The sequence below is a fragment of the Cydia splendana genome, chromosome 2, assembly GCF_910591565.1.
Source record: "Cydia splendana chromosome 2, ilCydSple1.2, whole genome shotgun sequence".
In the NCBI taxonomy this organism is placed as follows: domain Eukaryota; kingdom Metazoa; phylum Arthropoda; class Insecta; order Lepidoptera; family Tortricidae; genus Cydia; species Cydia splendana.
In genome coordinates, this window is record NC_085961.1 from 9,651,174 (window position 1) to 9,675,990 (window position 24,817).

Genomic DNA, 24,817 nt, shown 5'->3' on the forward strand with positions numbered 1-24,817 from the left:
AAGAGGTCGGACGCTCGCCTCGATCGCTTTCCCACCAAAACAACTTTTCGATCGGCGAAGGATAAGAACATTCGATTTTGTATCCTACGATGAATACTATAGAGTTGACTACGTTAGAATAATTAATAACAATTTAATAGTCACTGGCGATTCCCGAAAAAATTATGTGAATGATTAGTGAACCGTTTATATAAATACTTAAGTGAATTTTTAGTGATGTAGTTTTATTGTTTGGATATATATTAAATGCCTGGTAAGCCAAGTTTTTTCTGTCAAGTGGCACGCATTACAAAAATGATTTTATGTTTATCTTGTGCATAATATGTAAGAAATATATAATGCATAAACCCTTCAACTCCTAAACACTACACCAAAACAAGCATTAAACAATATTGTAAACATGCCTCCTTCCACAAAAATAATAAAAAAATAATAATATCAGTAGAAAAGAAGCCTCTGCTAAAAAGTAACCAATTAATTCGCTAGATTACACTTAGTTCATATTAAGTATATTTAGTTGTTAATATTATGTGAAAGATAGGCACCTAACTATATGTATAAGATATTCAATCTGATACATACTATCTTGTATTAGAAGTAACTTCTACAACTTTCTTATTCTACCTATCTTATCTTATTAATCTTTTTTAGGATACCTTTTTTTAGGTAATCATTTTAAAAATAATAATGGAACGAACTATTCTATCCCTAGAGGATATTAATATTAATCAAACGGAGAGGCCTTGTCTGTAATTTTCGGTACAAAACAGTCTGCCGAATTTTGCGAGAGCACGTCAAATGTATACGTAACGTAAAAACGTCAGTCCATACAATGTGTATAACCATTGGCCGCCTAACTTCGACAGAGGGGAACTCTATTCTATCTCTTATCTAAGATTCTATCTCTTACCACAAATAAGTACGATAATTCGCACTTAAATGTATAAATAAAATAAATTATACACGATGCTGATAATTTATTTAGAAAATAAAATGATTAGATTAAAATCTTTGCCAATTCACTGCATATTTGTTACTTATTTATGAAATAAAACATTTTTTTACAAGCAACAGGTGGAAATGGAAAAGGGTAAGGTTTAAGAAAATATACACTTAAGCAACATTTTATGAATGTCCAAGATACGAATTTCCTTACTTTTTTTTATTTACCTTCGTATTTAAATAAACCTAATATGACAGGCTACACAAAAAAATATGTATGTATTTAATTAAGTATGTACCTATAGGTTATTACTTTATTAGAGATTTTTTTTAAACTTGTCAATAAAAAAAAACTTGTCAACAAGCACAGCGGTATACATTGGCACCTATAATATTTAAGAAGTTCCCTCAATTCCTCATGGATCCCATAATCAAAACTGGATTTTAATAAAACTGAGTAAATCTGGAGTTACCTATACAGAGTGATTCAGGAGACGTGAGCAGGACTAACACTGCGCATTTTGTAAATTATAGGCAACTGTTTCGTATCAGTATTAGTGAGATTGACGTTAATTTTCTACTCATGTTGAAAAAAAATAATTTTAATTTATTTACGACATGCATATTCTGTGTCAAATTGAATGTCATCACTGTCTGGTTACTTTTGAAAACTCGTATCTCACTCAAGTTTGACAGTTTATTTTCTTCGTAATCAAAATGCTGTCATTACGGTTAAAGAGTTTTATGTTTATTAATTGGGTCTTGTAGGGTAACCATGATTGTAGAGAATTAACTTTGCCCTCACCAAAAAGTTAAAAAATAGGAAGAAGTGTGGTTGTTCCACCTAAATACGACGGTGATCGATCAATTATCAGTTACTGAGTGTGCAGGATTAGTCCTGCTCACGTCTCATGAATCATCTTGTATACTTTTAAACTCAGAAAAATACAAATCGGTTCATAAATGACGGATTTCTGAGATTACAAACATATATTATAACAATAAATATGGCCGAATTTGATAACCACTTCCTTTTTTGAGGTCGGTTAAAAATCTCATCCAAGTCCGTCTGTTTAACTGGGGACTGATAAATCGGCTCTTAAGGAATTAAATAAGTCAATCACAAACTAGAACTACATATGAGAAGTACGCCTTCGGTATGAAGTGCATATACTTGGAAAAATTCTAACTATGCCGCTGTGGCCCGGTGGCCGAATGGCACAGGCACCTGCCGCGATAGCAGAGGACGCTGGTTCGATTCCAGTCTGGGACACTGGAGGTCTTGGTCACTTTTTCTTAGTATATGACATTTATGTCAGTTTAGAACTACACATTTGCCTTGTACCAGATTACACTGTATAATGTGTAAGCCAATGAGGATGCATAAACTGAAGCGTATTATTGAGCAAAGTCCTGCGTAACGTGTCCAATATCGTAGTGACCTCAATCTGCCACTCTGTGAAAAGGCAATTACTTGAAGACAAGGACTAACGCAATTTCTTATTATACAGGATGTCAGGCAATTATTACGTAAATATAAAATATGTCAAAAAACTTTTAATTGATATCGAATTCATTTCTTATTTGGCTCTTGTCAATATTGATAAGGAAATTTCCATTGAATATTTACAATTAGAAATGTACCACTCAAATAACTAACAAGTCGATAATTAGGTTATATTACATTATTATTTTATTATTTTTTTATATTCGGATTAAAATACTTAAATCTAGAAATTAAAAAGGGCATACTTACTAAAATTTAGTTGCTCATTCAGTCAATTCAAACACATTGCTACACTTTTGGTTTGATATTCAGGTTTGATATTATTTGGTCAGATGATATTAATAAAAAAATCGTAAGGATAATAAAAATAAATAACACCTACATATTGTCTGGTATTACTAGGTACGTATAAATTATACTAATGTATGGTATTAAGGTATTAGTAATACCATTAGCGACTTCTAAAAGATAGAAATATCTGTGGCAGGCAAAGTAAAGCCGTTTGCGAACATGAAATTCTAATGGAAAACCCACGTCAAAGTCAGCCGGTATGGAAATGAATTGGGATACCAGTGTTAATGGGAGAATAATGTGAGTGTGTCCGTATGCACCTGTGCTTCTTTTATTGTATGTGTGATGTTCATCACAACAAACAAATTTCATACATGCAATCGTTTTGCTAAATACATAGAGAACACTGAAAGTTCTTAGAAAGGTCCATTTAGAGATCAATGATTTTCGATCATAATATAACAGAAAAGGCATAATATATAATTTAAGAAAAAATATAAGATCTATTAGTAGGATTTTCAAAATCCAACCTTGTATCTACATTATAGTATATTACGAGGGCCAAATTGGAAGTTTTTATAGAGAAAACTGTAGTGATTAGCCCTTCATTCATTATTCTGTACGTATGTGTTCAGTAGGTGATAATGCTTTGGAAAACGAAAGAGAGGAATGGTACAAGAATCTATTTAGGTGCCCATTTTCTGCCTAATCGAACACAGCGGAAAAAAGAGAAATGGCTATTTATTCGTACGTCCAAAATAGATAGGTACTTTTACCTCCGAACAACCGATCCTATATCAAATTCACTGGAACCATCCTATATCCGACCCGGCTCTCTTCCCCAAGTACCATTGACCTAGCAAAGCAATTCGCTGTTAATTTCATTTCATCTTGAGCTTTTTTAATCTTACCTTTTTCATTTAACGTCGTTTATTTTATTAACTTTTACGAACTCTGTAGTATCTAGTATATAACTTATATCTAATAATATTAGGTACTACTTTATTAGTTGCAGATATTTTAACAGATGATACTTTAATTTAAAACAATTAACTTTAAATAGAATTTTTTTTTTTTTTTTTACTTTACCGAACAAAAAAATATATTTCATTATGAGGAACAAAAAAATAAAATTCGTAAAAGAGGTACTAGAATCTGTTCAATGAGTTCACATTTAATAATCACATTAACAGGATGTTTTACGTAGGTAGCAAATTTGTTTTTCAGTTTTCTCAAAAAAAAAACATCGTAAAAGCTATAATGTTTTATACTTAAATATACTTCAGGAACCGAGTACTATCAGTTGTATAAATATCTACAACTAATAAAGTAGCACCTTATATAAGTGAGTAGTGGGATTTGTAAAATATTGCGCCAGGGGAAATTTCATCAGTAAGTATATACCCGTGTTCATGTAGCCAAGCCGCGTCGATGGTACCTACAAACATCGTTCATACCCAGAGCACAGCGCTGTATGCCGGAAATTTCATCATATATATATACCAGCAATACGTTTCCGTTTTGAGATGAAACCGCCTGCAAAATTGATTCCTTTTCATCACCTAACAAAGTTAGGTTCAAACATTTACAGGGTGAGTTTGTAATGCGATCTTGGAAACTTGGTGTTTTAGATCTATCCAGCATTAAGGGCTCGCAAGATTTTTGAAATTAATATATAGGGCCTGAAAAACCGCGTACAGAGCTTGTGCTAGCCGTCCGTATACTTTGGAGAGGACTTTTTTCTATAAAACGACCAATGAAAATGTTATCGGTTTGACTTTCATTAGGCGATATCCTATCTACGGGGGTATGCGCATGTTTCTATTTTAACTGTTATTAGTTATTCATTCACTGTTGTTACGTTAAAACACCGAAAGTAGGAGGTGATTCTAACTTTATAAAATAATCTTGTTATGAAACGGTTATGAATATTATTATCTGTCAACTGCCAACAGTGACATTTAAGGAAGAAGAAAATTCACTGTTGACAACTAACAGAACATATAGAACCATGGATCAGTAAATGTTATTCTATAAAATCATAACAGGAAATAACCATCTGAATAGGCCACCAGCGTATAAAATTGTAAATTTCACTCGTGTCTTGTGGGGTTGGTGAAAATTGTGTAGGTACCTTTTCCGGGGCTGATTCTTTCTCTAAGATATGGTGTTTCCACCCTGTAGCATAACATTGCACGGAGAAGTTGTAACTTTTGTTACTTTTTTGTAAAACATTTTAAACGACATTACAGTAAATAAATATGTTTTCTACTCGTCGACTGTAATTCTTAAATTAAGATGTCGTATACCAAACTGCATTTGGGTACTTTTAATGTATGGGCTCCCAACTCAACTATAATATTCATTTCGATACAGTTTAGTCAACTATAATGAAATTGACCAATCACAGCTCGCCGCGGTCAAGAGGACGAAACAAAGCCATAGCTCAAATAATTATTTATTTTAGTTTGTATTGTAGGAACAATTACTTCATAAGTCAGAAACGCGCATGTGATACCCATAATATAGGAACATCCATAGACTACGAAAACCGCTAAAATCGAGAAAAAACTGTTTAAAAATTGAATTTAGCAAGGAGCAAGTACCAGGGCCTCATGAGTTACGAGAAGGTGTCGTTGACCAACCCGCCGGGTCGCGGTCAGGGAGCTACGAGTATGAAGGTATCACGGCTGCTCGCGTATCTTAGCTGTATACTTTTGGTTTGTTTACCTATATGATTCTACTAGTTAAAAGTATTATTTTTGTTGACTCATAGAAAAAGTATTGTATACAATAGTGATATTGGGATTAGGAGTTGTTTTTACAAGCTTAAAGTTTTATATAAAATTCGGCCATATTTAAGCGAAAACCTCCGCTGTCAACTAGTTGAATCACTTGTCCTATCAAAATTAAACTATGTGGATGTAGTGTTTGGGCCTAGACTTCTTGCAAAGACAAAGAGACTCATTCAGCGTGTTCAAAATGCCTGTGCTCGCTTCTGTTTCAATATTCCGTTGAGAGCTCACGTGACACCATTTCTGAACAGCCATAAGATCCTCAAGATGCAACACCGTCGTAAACTTCATTTGGCTTGTCTGCTCTTTGGTGTGCTTAAATATGGTACTCCGCCTTATCTCTTCAATAAGCTTTCTTGTATTAAGCTCCGCGAACGCCGTAACTGTGGAATTCAATTGTTAATGCCACGCCATGCCACAGCAGCGTTTCGGGGAAGTTTTCGCTATGCCGCGTCGAAAGTCTGGAACAATATACCTCCGCCTTTGAGAAACCTGCAAAGTATTCATAGCTTTAAGTCAAAGATTAAACTATATTTACTTAATCACCAACGTAGCCAAGAAGCCTACAGACTTGATACCAGCTGCCTGTAGTTTGTAATTTTACTTATGCTTACCTCAAGTGTTTTGTTCCTTTGGCCTGACAAGGGTTCATCATTCCTTTACGCCATACTTAGTAGAGTGCTGTTATGTTAGTATTTCGTACATTTTCGTAAATTCGTCATCCTACAATGCTGTTTTGCTAATAAGCTAATCTTACAAGATTTTTTAACGTAGATTTCATGAACGCTCGATATTGGTTTGGTCTGACATTGCTTTTTAGTTAGTGTAGCCACCGTTGGCGCTAGTAGTATATACAGCTGTAATGCTCAGCCAAGATATGGTCGGACCGGATCGATACAGCGATTTAGAGCACGATGCTTGTTTTTGTATTAATTAATCTTAATTGTAAATAGTCGTTATGTTGTATCTTCTTGCTGTGTAACTTTTTTCTTATTTAACTAACTGTTTACTGTATGTTATTTCTATCTTTTTTCTTCTTGTCTGTTACCTTCCGTGATTCTTCTCGCTTGATGGTCTCATCGGAAGATCAGCGCTGGAAGCCACCAGCAACATGCTGAGATGGGGCCATTTCGTGGCACTTTAATCTTATTTTGTGTTTTCTTTTATACTATGTACTGTTCCGATTGTTTGTGCTTACGAATAAATCTATTCTATTCTATTCTATTCTATATAATCAAGCTTTTCAATCTCGTACCTTACTTACGCAACTCAGCAAGCTTCGTTGCCTAAACACGGTACTCGACTGAAAAGCTCCTCTCTATTATATCACGATTGTATAAAATACTATAGTAGAGTTATAATAATTTTTTGATGTTAGTTATAACACGTTACAACTTCTACAACTCCTATTGAACTCCTCCTTAATAACCAACTTTTCAATTACCCACTAAATATTAACGTTGATGTTGAGCTCGGTTATTGGCCTAACCTTAAACGACAAAGTTGACACACAATAAGTAAGTTTTAATGCGAGTTAACGTCTGTTTTTGTAAAGTTAAATCCTTGTTTCTAATTATTAATATTGTGGAATGCCCAGAGCGATTACTAAATATATGTTTTGATATTGTGAAGCGTTGTTATGGGTTACTCAAGAAATTTTCAGTATGTTCACATTAAAATTACCTTGATTTTTTATTTACTTTAATCGCATTATAAAAGTCATTGAATGATGTAATCCTATTTAGAACCCTGCTACTATTATATTAATTCGAGAATTCAAACATAATATTATACTAATATTTGTGAGAAATTACGAGTAAGAATAGTAAGTGGGAGGTTTGAAAGCAGTTTAATGACTTCTCAGCGAACGAAGTCGGAGCAGAGGCTAGTAAGTTGATGAGTATTGGCATTTACAGATACTTGGTTGAATAATGAACAATAGGACTGCCTATTGGCATAATTTATAATTTAAACTTACAATAATATTAATAAAAAAATTAATCCCTGATAGAAGGTATGTCGATTAGCACCAAATTGTTTCTTACGTTTTACTTTAAATAGTTCTAAGATCTTTCCTTACTTCGCCATATAATATCCTTTTAGGTGTCAATTGTGTTCGATCTATTAACGTTACATAATTATGCACGTAGGTAGCACCTCTAAATTTTTTTTGAAGTGAAACTTCTTTAGCGGCGCTGGGCACTTTTTGAGGGGGGGAAAAATGATAAACTCGAGACAGCGTAACGCGATCACGTGACCGTGAGGTTTAGATGGCCACTCATTTAGATGGCATTTAAATCAATAAAGAAAAACTCAATGACATTACATGAATAAGTTTTTGGCATAAATTTCATTTTTGGTACAAGCTTTTATCGCTGACTGTACTTTTCTTACGACAGACAACTAATACTCATCGAGACAATTCTAAAAACCCCTGACACAATCAGGTTGCGTTGTTTCATCATAGAGTTCCTATGGCCACCTCCTGTCTCCATCATCAGATCAGCTCGATGGTACCATAATATTGCATTGTCATCCGATTTATACATGCATGCAAAATTTCAGCTCAATCGGAAACCGGGAAGTGGATCAAATTTAACTTGCAAGATTTGATTACAGACAGACAGACAACGGTCAGGTGAAACTAAATAAAAGCTTGTAAAAAGGTTCTAATCTTGTACGGGTTGAAATACGAGAATCTCAGAGTTACATTCTAACTTTATATCATTCAAATATAATTCAATAAAGCTACATCTTGATGAAATCGCTAATAAAAGTGAACTCTAGTACTGGTGAATAAAACTCAAAATATCATGACCAAATATATTTAGATGCGAGGTCTGCAAGGTAACTTTACAATTTGTATTCGAATTTTAAACAATTAACGCTACAAATTTGAATTTAGAATTTTAAACAAGCTCACTGACCAGCAATTTCGGAACTAAGTTTTTCAATAGAAAGGAGGATGGGTCAATTATACATAGTGCTGTAGACATTTTGGACTAGTCATTGAGTTTTAACTTCTGTCGGCACTCCCGGAGTGCAACCCGTTGTTTTTTTTTTGTTTATTACTTACTCATTACTCCTATTTATTACTCATTAAGATAAGTAATTTGAGAAGAAAAGTTTATTACATACCTGTAATTTCATTTTATTATGCAGATCAATAAAATTGTAATTTGTTTCATAAAGCCAGCGCTGTAAGTGTTAATTCTAGCCTCGTTGCAAAATTGACTGGAATCCGCGGATTTAGTTAATTCTTGTCACGTGACAACATGGCATCTGAGGATTTTGAGCCCTCCTAAAACCATCGCATATTACGTATACGTAGGTACATTTCCAATGTAAAAGATTGCCAGTCAAATATCAAAAGCTCGATAAAAATCGGAATTATTATATTGGAAGTACATATTGAATCCAGAAATAATATGTGATTGCGTAAATTATTTGCTTTTGTAAAGGGACCCACTGATTACCAGTTCGCCGGACGATATCAGCCTGTCAGTTAAACGTAAAATTTGACAGCTCCGAACAACTGACAGGCTGATATCGTCCGGCGAACTGGTAACATGTGGGCCCCTTAAGATATACATAATCACCGCGTATACACCGTATCTCCTAAATACACCAGCTTTTCGTATTTTCCAGTCCGATAACTTTACGTTTTGGTAAATTTGCGGCCGCTATGAACCTCAAAAGTGGTCACGTTTTTAGTCTGCCTCTTTCGCACTCATGAAATTTTCATATACCTACGTGATGTGGTTCGTAATGTTCCCCTGCTTATCAAAATTGGCGACTCGATATTACTGTGAAACCCTGTTAGATCAGCAAAAAATAATTTCCGTTATCCATTTTATCTCTCTTAAAACATTATGTTTCCACTTGATGCTTATCGTTTATAATTTTAATTTCGGCTGCTGAACGCACTGTTATCTAATGATGGATCGAGAAACATGCAATTTGCAAGTGACGTCAAAAACTGACACAGAGGGGATTTTTATGAATTTTTACATCAAATTACCTACGGGACTAGGAGGTTTATTCACAGTTTAAGAACAAGCTATGAATTTTACCTGGATTTGTTGTGTAAAGAAATTGAATACACTTTAAAGCCACTTGAGCCATCCTACTAACCCGGGGTTAAGCGGTTAAACCATTATCACAGTGTTAAATTATACTGGTTACCATGGTAACTCCAGGTTTAACCGGTTAACCCGGGTTAGTTGAATGGTGCAAGTGGCGCTAAGAGTGTTATGTATTTGTATGAACTAATTATTTTAATATTTATTTCCACTATTCCTACTAATATTAGTATGTATTAATATCATAAATGCGAAAGTAGTTATGTCTGTTAACTACCTCTTCACGCTTAAACCGTTGAACCGATTTAGATGAAACTTGGTATGGAGATAGCTTGAGGCTCGGGGAATGAATTAGGATAGTTTTTTTATAAATCATCACCATTCATAATTCCACGCAAATAAGTCGCGGGCAAAAGCTAGTCAATGCTGCATAGGCAGAAGAAAAGGGACATTTAAGTTTTTTTTATAAAAGCTGCCATCTTTGCCAATTGCCACCCGTCACGACCTGCCGCCCGCGCTTTTTCTGACTGCCGTATGCGAACAATGCTTATAAGATGTCACAGCGATACGATACCGATCTGTCAGTGTCAAAAATGAGATTTCTTCAACCAAATACGTCACTTTTGACACTGTCAGATCTGTATCGTATCGCTGTGACATCTTATAAGCATTGTTCGAATATGGCCGTGAGTAGAAGTCTTTATAAACTTATAAGAGTTATATTATAACCCAAATTTTATCCCCTTTTAGTTGTCCTTTCTGCCAGACTGCCAGAAGTGCTGAAACAGAAAAACTGAATTTATGAAAGTTAAGAGTAGATATATATTTTCATTATACCTACCTACATTTTTTCGGACAAACAGGGCGAAGTCCGCTTGAAGAGAAATGGTTCCCTTGAGAAATTATTTTGGCAGTTGCGTAGACGTTTTCGCCTGCAAAATGGCTATCAAAATATATGAAATGATTCTCTAGTTTACCTATCTGCAATTTTTCTTGTAGTGTTTCCGCAAGCAGTAATGTGGTCGCGCAAGCAGTCAGTGTGTAGCGCGGTGAGCGGCGCGTCGAAGGGCGAAGATGATCCGCTCAGCGGCGGCCTGCAGCTCTACCCCTTCGCCATCGCTCTGCGGGTGCGGGTGCTGCAGGTACAACACTCCAAATATTATTTAGATCCTAGCAAGCAGTAACAGTTAGTTTTTCGGGCAAAGAGCGGCGCAGAATAGGTACAACTGCGAGCTCTGCAAATAAAATCACATTCTACTGTTACATTACCATCACCCACCCACTGAGCGCAAAGCTATTTAAAAGTACAGATGTCGAGGTCACACTTTTGCTGAGACTTCAGAATTGAGCAATAATAATAAATTGACCCCGCAACGGTTTGTAACCCGGTTTTATAAATAATAAAATCCCTTTTTAGCCGACAAAGAAGGTTGAAACAATCATCTTTATAACAAAGCATTCAAACGGTCTTATGTTTAGATCGTGTGCGGGATCGGCGGAATAGTGGTGGGAGCGGTGGGCTGGTTGGAGGAGAGACAGCAGGTCGAGCTCGGGCTTGGTGTACCGGCGGGGGGCATCACAGTGCTGGCTGCAGGTAACCACTACAAGACACTGTTCAGAATGTGTGCGGTATTGGTGAAATAATGGGGGCGATGGGCTGGTTGGAGGAGAGACAGCAAGGGCTACGGCTCGGGTACCGGCGAGGGGTATCACAGTACTGGCGGCAGGTAACCACTACAATACAATGTTCCGATCGTATTCGGCATCGGTGAAATACGAGTAGTAATAGTGGGGGCAGTAGGCCGGCTGAAGATTGATTAGGTACGGTCACGTCATTCATTATTAGTTTGCGTGACTAACTTCTTACTATTTGTATCCAATTAAGCTCTTATCAATCTTATGGATTTTCTAGTAACATGTTGAACATTATAGTAGTTTTTTTTTTTTTATAAATATTATAGGACTTTTTCACACAAATTGACTAAGCCCCACGGTAAGCTCAAGAAGGCTTGTGATGTGGGTACTCAGACAACGATATATATAATATATAAATACTTAAATACATAGAAACAACAATGACTCAGGAACAAATATCTGTGTCATCACACAAATAAATGCCCTTAAAAGTTATGTTAGTTACATCTTAAAGTTAGACCTAATCCCAAAAATAGCGAATGCACTGAATTTTACGATACGAATTATATAAATATAAATATTTCGCATAAAAGTTTCAAAGAAACTTATTGGTAGGTACAAGCCGGCGGCGGTAATCCACGGCCTACGAACCCATAATTTTATTACCGGATTGAATATTTTCAAAACCACTTTGAAAATTCCGTAGGTACTTAATTAAAAGTTTTGCCAAGGATATGTAATTGCTTCCGTACGCATAATAACTTGCGGCCTCTAATTTCTCTCTCATGTGCCGTTTCATGCTTTGCACGTAACGATTGCAAAACGATGGTTTAAATTTGAATAAAACAAGCAAGTAACATCATTCATAGTTAATAGGTTTCGCAAATTTACTTTTCGTATAATTTAGGGCTTGAAATATATTTAACTGACAACGTCATAGTCATAATCCTCCAAGGCAGTTTTGACGTGGCGTGGCCCAGGAAATTTAATTTACTCGCAGACCGACTTGCTAAAAAGCAGTCTCAACGAGCTTTATAATTAAGTATACACAAGCAGTCTCAGCTTAACTCTCTAACTGTCTAACTCATTAAAATATCTGAATACGATCAGTAGGTATATTTACTTCGTTGTAATTATGGAATTAATATCATTCTAAATATCACTTATTAGACCTAATGGTCTAATAAGGTGTTAAAGTTGGCCATTCCGTGAATAATAATTTACTATTCATAAAGTATAGGAGATCGATAACTACTCAACGACATCGACAGTATACTTTTATTCAAAGAGTTTAACTAGGTACTACATATAGTAGAACGTTCCAAGTTCCGTTTTTGTTTCCATTCGAATAGCATGATAAGGGAACGTGATAATGTGCCCGCGCGCGAACTGAGGAATGACTAAATGGCCGGTTTGCGCAGGCCTTAAATTTGGCTTCCGGCGGCTTACGTTATGTAATTCTTTAGGGAAGCGTTTGGGAATACTGCCGAGATTGATCGACATCGGCAATAAGGCTTTTAGAGGTAAAATAAATGCTTCTAAATCAATGGCTTTTCTCAAATACCTTGCCTTGTTTACGTAAACGGAAAACGAAATGATATCAGAATTAATTGGTCAAATACTTAAAGGCCTGATCCGCCCGATGGACTTTTCTTTTCGTGCATTCAAAAACTAAAGTATGTATTAAAAATCTATAGAATTAAAAAAAAAACATTTTTTTTTTATTTCTCATCAATACAATTTTCAATTTTAAGAAATTAAACACTACTATACTTTCCAATGAACTAGTATAGTAAGTGTTTCAATTAAAAATTTAGATAATAGGATCGATATCATATGGAATCGGGAGTTTAATATCAGAATAAATTTTTACAACAAATCCATTTCTTTAGAACGGAATTTTCATTGTAAAATAGTAAAAATTTTAAAAACTACCTACGTTTTTTAATTTTTTTACGATTTACAATGTAAATTCTTGGTAAGTAAAACGCCCAGGACCAGGACCGAAACATATCACTTTCAACCTACTTGATAGATAAATAATGAATGTACCACTTTCAGTGCATGAGAAATGTAGCATTTTTTCCGTGGGCATCTGTACTGCCGCATTAGTTTTCCATTGGCATCTGTACCTATTTACTGTCGCATAAATTTAAAATGTGTGTGATTAATATCGTATCATAAATGTCATAATATTCATGCGATGTCACGAGCTGTCATAAAACGATTTCTAATCGAGCCACATTTCCCTTGTTATCTGGAATCTGGTATTACTTTATCGCTGTCCGTTGGTGAGGTTTTACGAGCGCCCTGAAGTTGTAGAAAGTCATGCGTGGCTATAAAAAGGCCTCGGCCCTTGAGGACCATTTCATAAGTTTTTAATTAATTGGATGACATCATAGTCAGCTTTTTCACTGATGTGATGATTAAGTGTGTTGGCGGAAGACAAATCACATTATTATTGGCGTGACAAAAACTTGGCAAACATTATTATTTTTATTACAAATACTTTATAATTTGTGACGCGGCAGGTTTTCGTATATTGCTTAAAACCGTCATAAAATAAAACAAGATATTTGATATTAATTATCGAGGTCCTTATATTCCAATCTCATTATTGTATAAAGCTTAGAATAAATTGAAAAGTGGAAAAATTACTGTCTTGTATTGTAAATTTATTCTTAGCTTAATAGCATCGTTCGCAGACGTTTCTGCTTGTTAAAAATTAAAATCATTATTGTATACATTTTACATTCAAAAACAGAAATGAATAATTTAATGAAAATAAAGAATGTGGTTAAAAATCGCAAAAAAAAATTAAACTTACCAAATTTTTCGTGTATGTATTAAAATATTTCATTCGAATATATATTTTTCGAATACGGTTTATGGCGATATAATTCGACCTAAGTGCCAAACAATGTTAATGTGCAGGTTGGGTTTGAGTTTGAACCTATTTTACGAGGAGAACATGAGTAGCACAAAGCCAAAACTGCTCCGTAAATGTAATAAAATACCTAGTACAGTAAAACCAACCATATGCGAAAGTATAATTGTGAACTATAAGCTCAATAAAATGAATCGGGCTACGATCGTAGTCTTACAAATGAAATTAAAAAATTAGCAAGTTCAATATATCTATCTATCTATACACCTAGTCAATAATCAGTTTGGAGTAGGTACCTACTATCAAGGACTTTAACTATCGAGCCATTTAGGGTTTGTTTATTATCGGGCATGACGGGCATATTAATGGGTAATATTGCACTCTCTTGCATACCTCTTAAACAGCTGAAAAATTAAAGTACATGATCGCACCGTCCATATATCGTTATTATGGGTGATTTTGAATCCGCCTAGAAATACGAGTAAGTAGGTTGTATTTTGCGCCAAATTACTACACTAACTTAAAATATGTACCTAGGCGCCTGCCTAAGTATCTATTGATAAATAAAATAATAGACCAATATCGCAATAAGATCCTGTTAATCTTGCAGCAACTTCAGTGTACTACAGCCGAGGATTCGGCGGCTGGCCGTCCTCACGGGCAGGCGCGCCGCGCGCGTGGGGCGCTCCGTGGCGCGCGCTGGGCCCGTCACCCTGCGCCGCCGTGCCTCTTACGCTGCTGTGGACGGCAGCTCTAGCAGCCCACATTGCCATGCTGGCCTTTTGTATCAGATCGCTCTTGAATATAGGGTAAGTACCAGAAATATACTACACCCGTGGCTTCGGCGGCTGACCGCCCTTGTGCGGGCGGGCAGAGACACAGTCATGGAGTCATGTCGTTTTATACCTACTTAATGTATAAAATATAGTGTCTTCGAAACTAAAAATTGCCCAAACTAAGTACTACTCAATATTTGCTTTAAGTACCTACCAGTAACTGAGAGCTTACCATGTTGACGGAATCTTATTATCTCTGATTTGGAACAAACGCGATGCGTAAAACTAAAACGTTGTCGTGAAGCAAACGGTTTTAAACTAAAATACGATAATAATGGGGCTTGCAATATCGGATGGTTTCCAATTCCGGAACTGATTTTCGATATTGGATTCCAATTCCGGAATTCCGGAACTGGTTCCAGAATTAGGGTTTATCATATTTTTATTCGATTTTTTTGTAAAAAAAACATAAAAAAATGTGAAATTCTGATACTCTACGTTTATTAAACTTAGTATTGTTTAAGAGAAATTTTATTTAAAGTACGTTTTATAAAATAGTTAAATATAACAGCTTCCTACTCTTCCTAACCTAGAAGGTAGTGGTGTTGTTTAAGATGTTGAAGGTCTAAGTTTGGCTTTTTCCTTCTTAGTTCCTAATTATGATTCAGAATATCATATATTATGTGCTTCTACAGGATCCGAAATCGTTGATAGAGAAAACCTCTTCCTCTTTGAATCGAAGATAAAAAGTCCAAATATTTTTAAATTTCAATTCTAAATATTCGCTTATGTAGGATTCAGACTATTCTAAGCAAGCTTTCTAGCTTTGCTTTTTTATGATTATTATTATGAGCCCATATTGTCCCATTGCTTTAGCAAACGGAAAAGTAACATATACCTACCTATTCACTGAATGACTAAGAGGTACTTAATAACGACAAAAAACACCAGTATAGTGTAGTTTCTTAACAATTTTCAATAATAAACGTATTAAAACCTAAAAAAAGTACTTAAATCCAATTCCGGAATTTACGATATTCAGTGGTATCAATTCCGGAATTGTAATATCGGAAAATTTGTCCGAGATTCCGGAATTTAGAAATTCCGGAATCCCGGAATGCAAGACCTAGATAAAATGCCTAGAAGGTAAACTTTATAACAACGACATGATAGTACTACGAATGATCAATTAAATTAAACGATTTAAAGCAGCAATAAGTCTCAAAACAAGAAAGAGCACTCCAGTTAATGGCGCATTGTCGAAAGGCCACGCATTGTGTACGCGAGCCCAGGCGTTTCCTTTATTTATAGACGATTGAATCGCATTTCTACGGTTTATTCGTAAATTGTTTGGCTTGATGAACAATTCCGATTGAATGCTCTATGTTCAAATCAGCCGACAGATGTATCTGTTTCTTTGTTAAATCGAATAGACAAGTATAAAAATACAAGGTGTAACAAAAATAGTGGGGATCATCTGTTTACGGGCGTATTCGATATCGTGTTCTAATGAGACAAAAGAAGAAGAAAATATTTTGTTACACAACAAATTTTTGGCCTTTGTAGGGAGAGTTGGCTTGAACGATCTATCCCATAGATATTTTTTTCGCGTCAACATTAGGGGAGACCGAGGTGAGTTGTGACAGAGGAGAGTTGTGACATTGTCGATTTTTTGGAATCTAATAACTGTTAGTGAGCTCGCAACAGTGTGCGTTTGTTAGCTCGCAACTTGAACTAACAAACGAGCGCTATTGCGACCTAGTTTTTAGTTAATAGATTCCAATAAATCGACAATGTCACAACTCTCCTCTGTCACAACTCACCTCGGTCTCCCCTATTTTTCTTTTACTTTTTCCTAATCAGAACACGATACCGAATATGCCCTTAAACGGATCCCCACTATTTATGTTACATTCTGTATATATTTAGAGAGAAAATTGAAATACCTAAGGTGGTCAAAACTAACAGATTGGATAGAAACTACTAAACTGACTACGTTTGACCTATGAAAAATTCTACGTAGAACCTAGATGTGACTATAGTTAGATTAGTCGACAATTATTTTTAGAGACAAAAACCTGTCCATCTGCTCAAGATCTATCCATTAGGTATTTACCTACAATTAATAACAAATGGATGCCAAAAGGATCCAAATTAACAATCAATTTAATTTAATAATTTTTATAACTCAACAATTTTATAACTCAACTCAATAATTTTAATCAAATTACCCAAAGAAGCCTATCGCAAATGAAAACCTAATCAAATAACTAATAGATACCTATTTAGTCCATGGGCCAGGCAAGATTTCGGTATAATTTGGGGGTACCAAGTTTCCTTTTCACAGCAGTTAGATATGCTTATTATGATGTTAAAAAACCATGATTGCCATCTCAAAATGGTAGCTAACAAAAATGGCCGCCAATCCAAGATGGCGGATATTGAGTTTTAAGAAATCAACCATAATTCGAGAAATATACGTCCGATTTCGTTGCTGTTTTTTTTTAACCAAAGCTCTATATAGTGTAGTAAATAAAGGTAGTGGACCCCGCAGTAATTCCTCTGCCAGAAAAAACTTTACAGTATGATAAAGTATCAATAAATAAAAAGTATTGTATAAATTTCCAAAGAATAATAATAATAGAATTAAAGTAAATACCTAAAGTCTTAAATCGTTAATATCTTTTTACGGAAAAATGCTCCGTTCAAACTTTCTTAACCAGACATATTCATGTAACGTATTGCAACAATATATTAAATATCAAAAAAATATCCCAGCAAAAATACCAGTATTAATAAAATAAAATTTTTTGGCGTGTCTTGGACCGGAAAATTGCTCAGTCTCATTTTTTCACTGGAATGCCATTTTATTGCCGTTTTATACCTACAAAATGAAAATCTAAAAAATTTCCACTCTCAGTTTTTAATAGTTTTATAATACAAACATTTCGATACGCATTTTTTTTGGATTTTTTTACCCACTGCGCCAAATTATATTCTAAGATCATATAAGAAGAAAAAAATGACAGAGCAATTTTCCGATGAAAATGAGCGTCAAAAAAAGGAAGTATCATAAAAAAATATTCTCATGTTTGACAAAACTTTTAGATTTTTTTCTAGTATCACATACTGATACAAATAACTTATTTTGTAAAAAAATTTTGGACTGAGGAATTACTCGGTTCAATATATAATCAGATTTGTGTTTTTACCTAACTTAGGAGTGTTTTTTTTTGGATATTTATAATGTTAGTCTCGGCTCATACTATACAATAACCAAGGTAAATTTCATCGACTGAGAAATTAATGCATGGGTCTCCATACAACAACTTGCTTCATTTACTACACTATATAAGTGAGCTTAAAATTATGTTTATATATTATATCGATAAAGTCAACCATTAATTAGTAATTAAAGAAATATTGAAAATCTTCTCATTTTTTTGTGATACTTTTTTCTAAATTAAGTTTTTACAAAATATCTCGTACATTACAAAAAAGTTTTAAATGAGGCAATATGGTGTATTAAATTAACTTTAATTTGACGTACAATTTGTATGGGACTGATGACTGAAAACACATGGAAACATGAATTTGGTTTTACTTCCGTTGAAATTCACTGTTGACTAAATCACTGCATACAGAACAAAAAGCTTCGGATAGATGTTGTAGAGTACAAAAATCATGTTTTTAGTATATTTTAATAACTTTAGAAATTGATCATAATAATATTAGAACGATAGTATTATTCGTTTTATTTGTTACAAGTAAAAACTACTTTAAAATCTTGCGTTTTGTATACATAATTAATGTTACTAACAGATCTAACGCGATTAAATTTCATTATTCATTGAAACGTCGGAAAAAAGGTTAAAAATGAAATTTAATCGCGTTTGACCCGTTAGTAACATTAATTAGCTAAAAACTAGTTATTCAGTGAAAATCTTTTCGGCTACAAATCAAGATGATGCAAAGTGAACTAGATATTTGTATAATATGTAGCGAAATAAGACCATTTTGTAAAGTACCCCCCCAAAAGATGGACAGTAGGCAGTATTATTCAATTTTAATGCAGCATTAATAAGGAATTTTGAGTCTATTCTTATCTTATTGTTTTCGGGGGCCCTTGCTTGGATACACTTCGATCCATAGGGATCTTTTGCGCAATTACCCCCTAGAAAAGATCCGTCAACTACTCAAGAGCTTTTCCCACCATATATCCCTGTGCCGGATGATAGAGCTCATGGTTAGCGTTTTAAAGTCCTTTGGTTCAAGATATCCTGCTCCAAAGTCCTTAATTATTTTTCTGGCGAGGGCGTGACATTCACAAATTAGGTGTTTTACTGTCTCTCTTCGCCACACATACGACAATCGGTGTTGTCAGAGTGTCCCATCTTGGCCAGAATTCCTTTGACCCCGTAATGTCCAGTAAACACCTTGTTATGATTTGGAGTTGTCTTTTGCTAAGTTTCCAAAGCTTTTTGCTCCAACCGGAGTCTACTCCTTGCATAAAGAGCTTTGCGTGCTTTAGACCCGTCAGACTGTCCCATTCTTCCTGATGTTTGATCTTAGTATGGTCTTTAATAGCCGTTATGATGGTTCCCTGTGAGAGCCCCACGAATCGTTCCGGACCTATAAGGTTACCTAAAGATCCAGCTCTGGCAAGTTCATCTGCATTTTCATTGCCTATGAATCCCTCGTGCCCTGGGATACATACCAGTTGCACTCTGTTTTGCCTTCCAAGCTGGTTCAGAGCTTGGACGCCATTGTATACCAGTCTAGAGTCCACTAGAGTCTATTACTAAACGACGTGACATAGGTACCGGATAAAAACTCTTTACTTAAGTTATATTTAAGAAAAATTATTTGAAGAATCTGTTACGCTGACGACATCCTCTATTAAGTAAATAAATATAAATATTAGGGGACATCTTACACAGATCAAACCTAGCCCCAAACTAAGCAAAGCTTATACTATGGGTACTAGGCGACGATATACATACTTGTATAGATAAATACATACTTATATACATAGAAAACAACCATGACTCAGGAACAAATATTAGTGTTCATCACACAAATAAATGCCCTTACTGGGATTCGAACCCAGGACCATCGGCTTAGCAGACAGGGTCACTATCCACTAGGCCAGACCGGTCGTCTAAGTAAGAAATAAGTTTCGCAAGTAAATAGAGAATTTTGAGATTTTACTCTTGGGTTTATGATAACATGCTTCTGCAGTTACAATATCATTTCACCACACCAGCGGATAAAGGCTCTCTTGATTGTTCCAAGCTGATAAGATAGTTGCATTTTATTCACATGTGAGGCAAAGTAATCAAATGCAAATTTTGAGTTGTTTTCTTATGTTTGCTGGTAGAATTGGCTTTTAAATGATGATTTTGAATATTAACATTTAATAACATTCATTTTGAATCGATTCGCTTTGATTTTGTTTGATATTTTACAGTTAGTATTTTCCTCGTGTTGGTGTAGTGAAAACCTCGCTACGCTCAAGATTCCATTTTTCGAACCACGAGCGTAGGGAGTCTTTTTGTCTGTAATTTTATTAAAGACGTGATATTGGTGAAATGGACTCTATATTGGCAGTGATATTTCACAGTACCTATATACCTAAAAATTCATCCGGTATGTCACGTCGGTTACTAATAGCCTCAAAACTCCTTATTAATGCTGCATTAAATAACAATGCCCACGATTGTCCGTCTTTTAGGGCCTATCTCGCCACATATTATACACATATATAGTTCACTTTATTTGTAGCCGAACACATTTTCACTGAAGACATTTCTATTTATACCGAATACCAGTTTTTACTTGGATCAATTCGACATTTTCAATTTAATCGGTTAATTTAGTTCCACAAAAACGAAAGGCGAACGCATCTCAACGGTATCTCAATAGAACAGTTCTTTAACTGGTAACCGAAACGAAATCCTTTTCGTTCCCGGGTTTATGAACGAAGCCGGTTTGAAAAATAAAACGGTTTCCGAGCCCTGCTACTATTATTATAAATTATTAAATTATACTATAAATATCATTTTTGTACTCTACAACTTCTATCTGACGCTTTTTGTTCTGTACGCAGTTCACTGAAGAAATTACTATTTCAATCGAATACTAGTTATTACCTAATTAATGTCAATAACGGGTCTAACGCGATATAATTTCATTATTTTACCTTTTTTCCGACGTTTCAGCGAATAATTAAATTTAATCCCGTTTGACCCGTTAGTAACATTAATGAATTTAATTAAGTATACAAAACGCGAGAGTTTAAAGTAGTTTTTACTTGTAAAAAATAAAACCATTATTACTATCATTTTACTATTATTATTAAACTATACTAAAAACATGTTTTTTGTACTCTACAACTTCTATCTGAAGCTTTTTGTTCTGTACGCAGTTATTTAGTCAACGATGAATTTCAACAGAAGTAAATTTAATTCATGTTTCCATGTGTTTTTAGTCTTCAGTTCCATACAAATAATACGTCAAATTAAAGCTAATTTAACACACTATTTTGTCTCATTTAAAACTTTTTTGTAATGTACGAGATACTTCGTAAAAACTGAATTAAAAAAAAAGTATCACAAAAAAATAAGAAAATTTACAATATTTCTTTAATTACTAATTCACGGTCGACTTTATCGATATAATATGTAAACATAATTTTAAGCTCACATATAGAGCTTTTGTTTAAAAAAAAATGCAATGAAATCGGACGAATACTTCTCGAGTTACGGCTGATTTTTTAAACTCAATATCCGCCATCTTGGATTGGCGGCCATTTTTGTTAGCTACCATTTTGAGATGGCAATCATGGTTTTTTAACATCATAATAAGCCTATCTAACTGCTGTGAAAAGGAAACTTGGTACCCCCAATTTATACCATTTTCAAAAATTTGACCAGCTGGCCCATGGACTAATTGAAGCACAATTTGTGCGCCTAATTAAGTAGCTGTGGATTCCAGCGTAAAGCTAAGTGGTTTCAGTTACAGTAGGTACTAATACAAAAATTTCTATTCCATTCAATTTGCTTACGATCTTTACTATCAACCATGGCCGGGGATTATGCAGACCCTGAGCCGGTTGTAAAGTGCGTGGGTAAGACGTAGATGTAGATCCTAATTTGTCTTTCAAGTTTCCAGTCAGTCTTGGGTTGGGAGTGCTATCCCTAGTCTGATGTTGTTAAGTTGGAGTGATGTTTACCAAACACACGGGGTACCTACCGTAATTCTAACATATCTGGGAGACCGAGACTTGCTCGGAAAACATGTATGTAAGAACTTAAAAAATGCGCATTTTCCCAGAGATAAGACCTAGTTAGATCGATTTTTCGACCCCGAAAACCCCCATATGCAAAATTTATCGGAATCGTTAGAGCCGTTTCTGAGATTTATAAATAAATATATATACAAGAATTGCTTGTATATATATTTATATTTACTTACTTAATAAGATATGAAACATTTTTAATAGGGTCTTATTTACCCGACCATGAAATTATTGACAGTACCTTTTACTTGTCGAAATTGAATGTCTGCTCTTTTTCACCTGTGTAACTTTTAAACATACTATGGATTTATTGTAACAGATGCGGCAGCAGTACGTGCATAGGCGTGGCGGGCGCGCAGTTGTCCGTGTCCGTGTCGACGCTAGCGGCTGCTGTCTTTATGCTGCAGCTCGACCTGCGGTACGACGCGTCGCTGTCCCCGCCGCCGCGCCACTCTGACATGCATACCTGCACTGCTGTGTCTATGGTATGCAGGTGCCTATCTTGCTCCAGCAGTTAACATAAGAACATGTCCGTGTCGACGCTAGCGGCTGCTGTCTTTATGCTGCAGCTCGACCTCCGGTACGACGCGTCGCTGTCCCCGGCGCCGCGCCACTCCGACATGCACACCTGCACTGCTGTGTCTATGGTATGCAGGTGCCTATCTTGCTCCAGCAGTTAACATAAGAACATGTTCGTGTCGACGCTAGCGGCTTCTGTATTTATGCTGCAACTCGACCTCCGGTACGATGCGTCGCTGTCCCCGCCGCCGCACCACTCCGACATGCACACCTGCACTTCTGTGTCTATGGTATGTAGCTGCTACCATCTTGTTCCAGGAGTTATTATAAGAAATGCAGCTCAACCTGCGGAATGACGCACTGCTGTTTATATGGTATCTATGTTGCAAGTAGAATACATTTATCTGTCAAAATATTAACATTTAATTCCTTATCATAAACATAACTAAGTGTACACTTAGTTAATAGGTACAGAGTTAATCTCACAAACGCTGATTACCCTAAACTGCTTTAAAGGTATGTTTGTTCGGGACTGCCAATTAACACTTGTCAAAGATAACTCAATTAACACTAGTCAATGTTAACTTAAATTGTTCTTGTCCAAATCTGTTGTAAAATATGATAAACTAGCTTAACAATGTTATCAATGTTATGAATACCTTTCTTTAAAAACCTGTAGCTGATATTCAGGCGGAAAATAACAAGATATTTAAGTATAGTAAAAAAAAGGAAGACCTCTAATTGGAAACTTTACGCCATGGAGACTAGAACGGGTAGTTATAAATTATGAGAGCACTGCGCAACTGTATCAAAAAACTTGTTTTATCGTATCTTCTTAGCTAAGTAGGCACGTGTATAGTTAGTAAATGAATTAGTAGTAGTTAAATTTAACAACCATCTTACCTAAAAATGGCTCGCAAGAAAAGTTGCGGCGCTGTGTCAGACAATCACATGGTTTATAAATATTTTATGTTGAACGCTAGGTGCCGCTGACATCGGTGGCGGTGCACAGCGGGAACAGCGGCGACGCGGACGGCAGCCCACACGAGAAGACCAAAGAAGCCCCTTCGCCGCTGGAACCCACCTGATGCAGAAGCGCCTAAAGCCATGACACACGCGAGCTTCTACAACGGATTTCTTGCTGCAGATAAATCGAGTTAATGTTTCGGTCACAGAAAAACTCGCAGCGCCATTTCCTAAAGCTCATGTAGTGTGTGCTGGCTGTAAATTCTTAAGGGTTGCGCTAGCTCGGGCAAGTCAATTACTGGGCAAACAAATAACGTGACCTCAAGATCCGAAACAACTCTGCGTAATCAAAGGCCGTTCTTATACTGGTTGGTCCAAGCAGTCAACTCGCCCGCGCTCGGCGACAGTTGCTGAACATAAGGCACTTGTCCCACCGCCGACGATGAGCGATAAGCGAGTAGAACGATAAACTAGAAACGAGTGGGCGAGCGGCGAGAAGCGAGTGTTAGCTCCAATAGTTTTGTCGCTCGGCTATAGGCGAGTGTTCGAGTGCGACGGGCTATTACTCGCGTCACTCGCTCGGGCGGTGCAGCGTAGCCGAACACGCAGACTGATTGGTCTCGCAGCTTGAGTTCTAACTACGAAGCGAGCATCGCCGAGCGAGTACCGCTGAGCTAGTTTTATCTTTTCGCGGCAACAAACTAGTAGAGCGAGTGTTCTCGCCAGCAGTGTGAACAGCCAGCGATGAACTATTAATATATGTGTCTCTTTTACTAACACAGGATCCTGATCTTTTGTTCGTTTCTTGGGCGAGAAAATCGCCGATAGTTAATCGCTTACTCGCTCGTGGTGGGACAAGTGCCTAAAAGCCCCGAAGAACTCTCTAGTCAGTGTGGACTTTCTTGCGTAAACAAAGCTTATGACTGAGACTTTATATAGTCATTACTATCAGTTACCAGAATAAAGTTTTTTTTTGTATAAAGAGTATTCTCGATGTTTTAAATTATATAACAAATGTATACATACCTCTATTTAGAGCCTTGTGTTTAGATCATTATTGCTGTAAATATAAAATTAAAATAAACTGTATTCTTTAGAACGAATAATTATGAAAGAT

The 24,817-nt window shown here is 35.7% G+C and overlaps 1 protein-coding gene across 1 annotated transcript; it reads left to right on the plus strand.

Moving 5' to 3' along the window:
* Nucleotides 1–24,817, plus strand: LOC134803357 (uncharacterized). Its single transcript, XM_063776160.1, has 6 exons — nucleotides 1–253; nucleotides 10,617–10,759; nucleotides 11,097–11,211; nucleotides 14,750–14,948; nucleotides 22,535–22,700; nucleotides 23,718–24,817. The coding sequence occupies exons 1-6, from the start codon at nucleotides 247–249 to the stop codon at nucleotides 23,820–23,822; spliced, it is 735 nt and encodes a 244-aa protein (XP_063632230.1). The 5' UTR covers nucleotides 1–246; the 3' UTR covers nucleotides 23,823–24,817.

What these genes read in the sequence shown, in the direction of transcription:
- LOC134803357 (XM_063776160.1), top strand. An exon ending in CATCACAGTGCTGGCTGCAG is followed by an intron (nt 11,212 to 14,749) that starts GTAACCACTACA and finishes TTAATCTTGCAG; the next exon opens with CAACTTCAGTGTACTACAGC. An exon ending in AGATCGCTCTTGAATATAGG is followed by an intron (nt 14,949 to 22,534) that starts GTAAGTACCAGA and finishes TTATTGTAACAG; the next exon opens with ATGCGGCAGCAGTACGTGCA.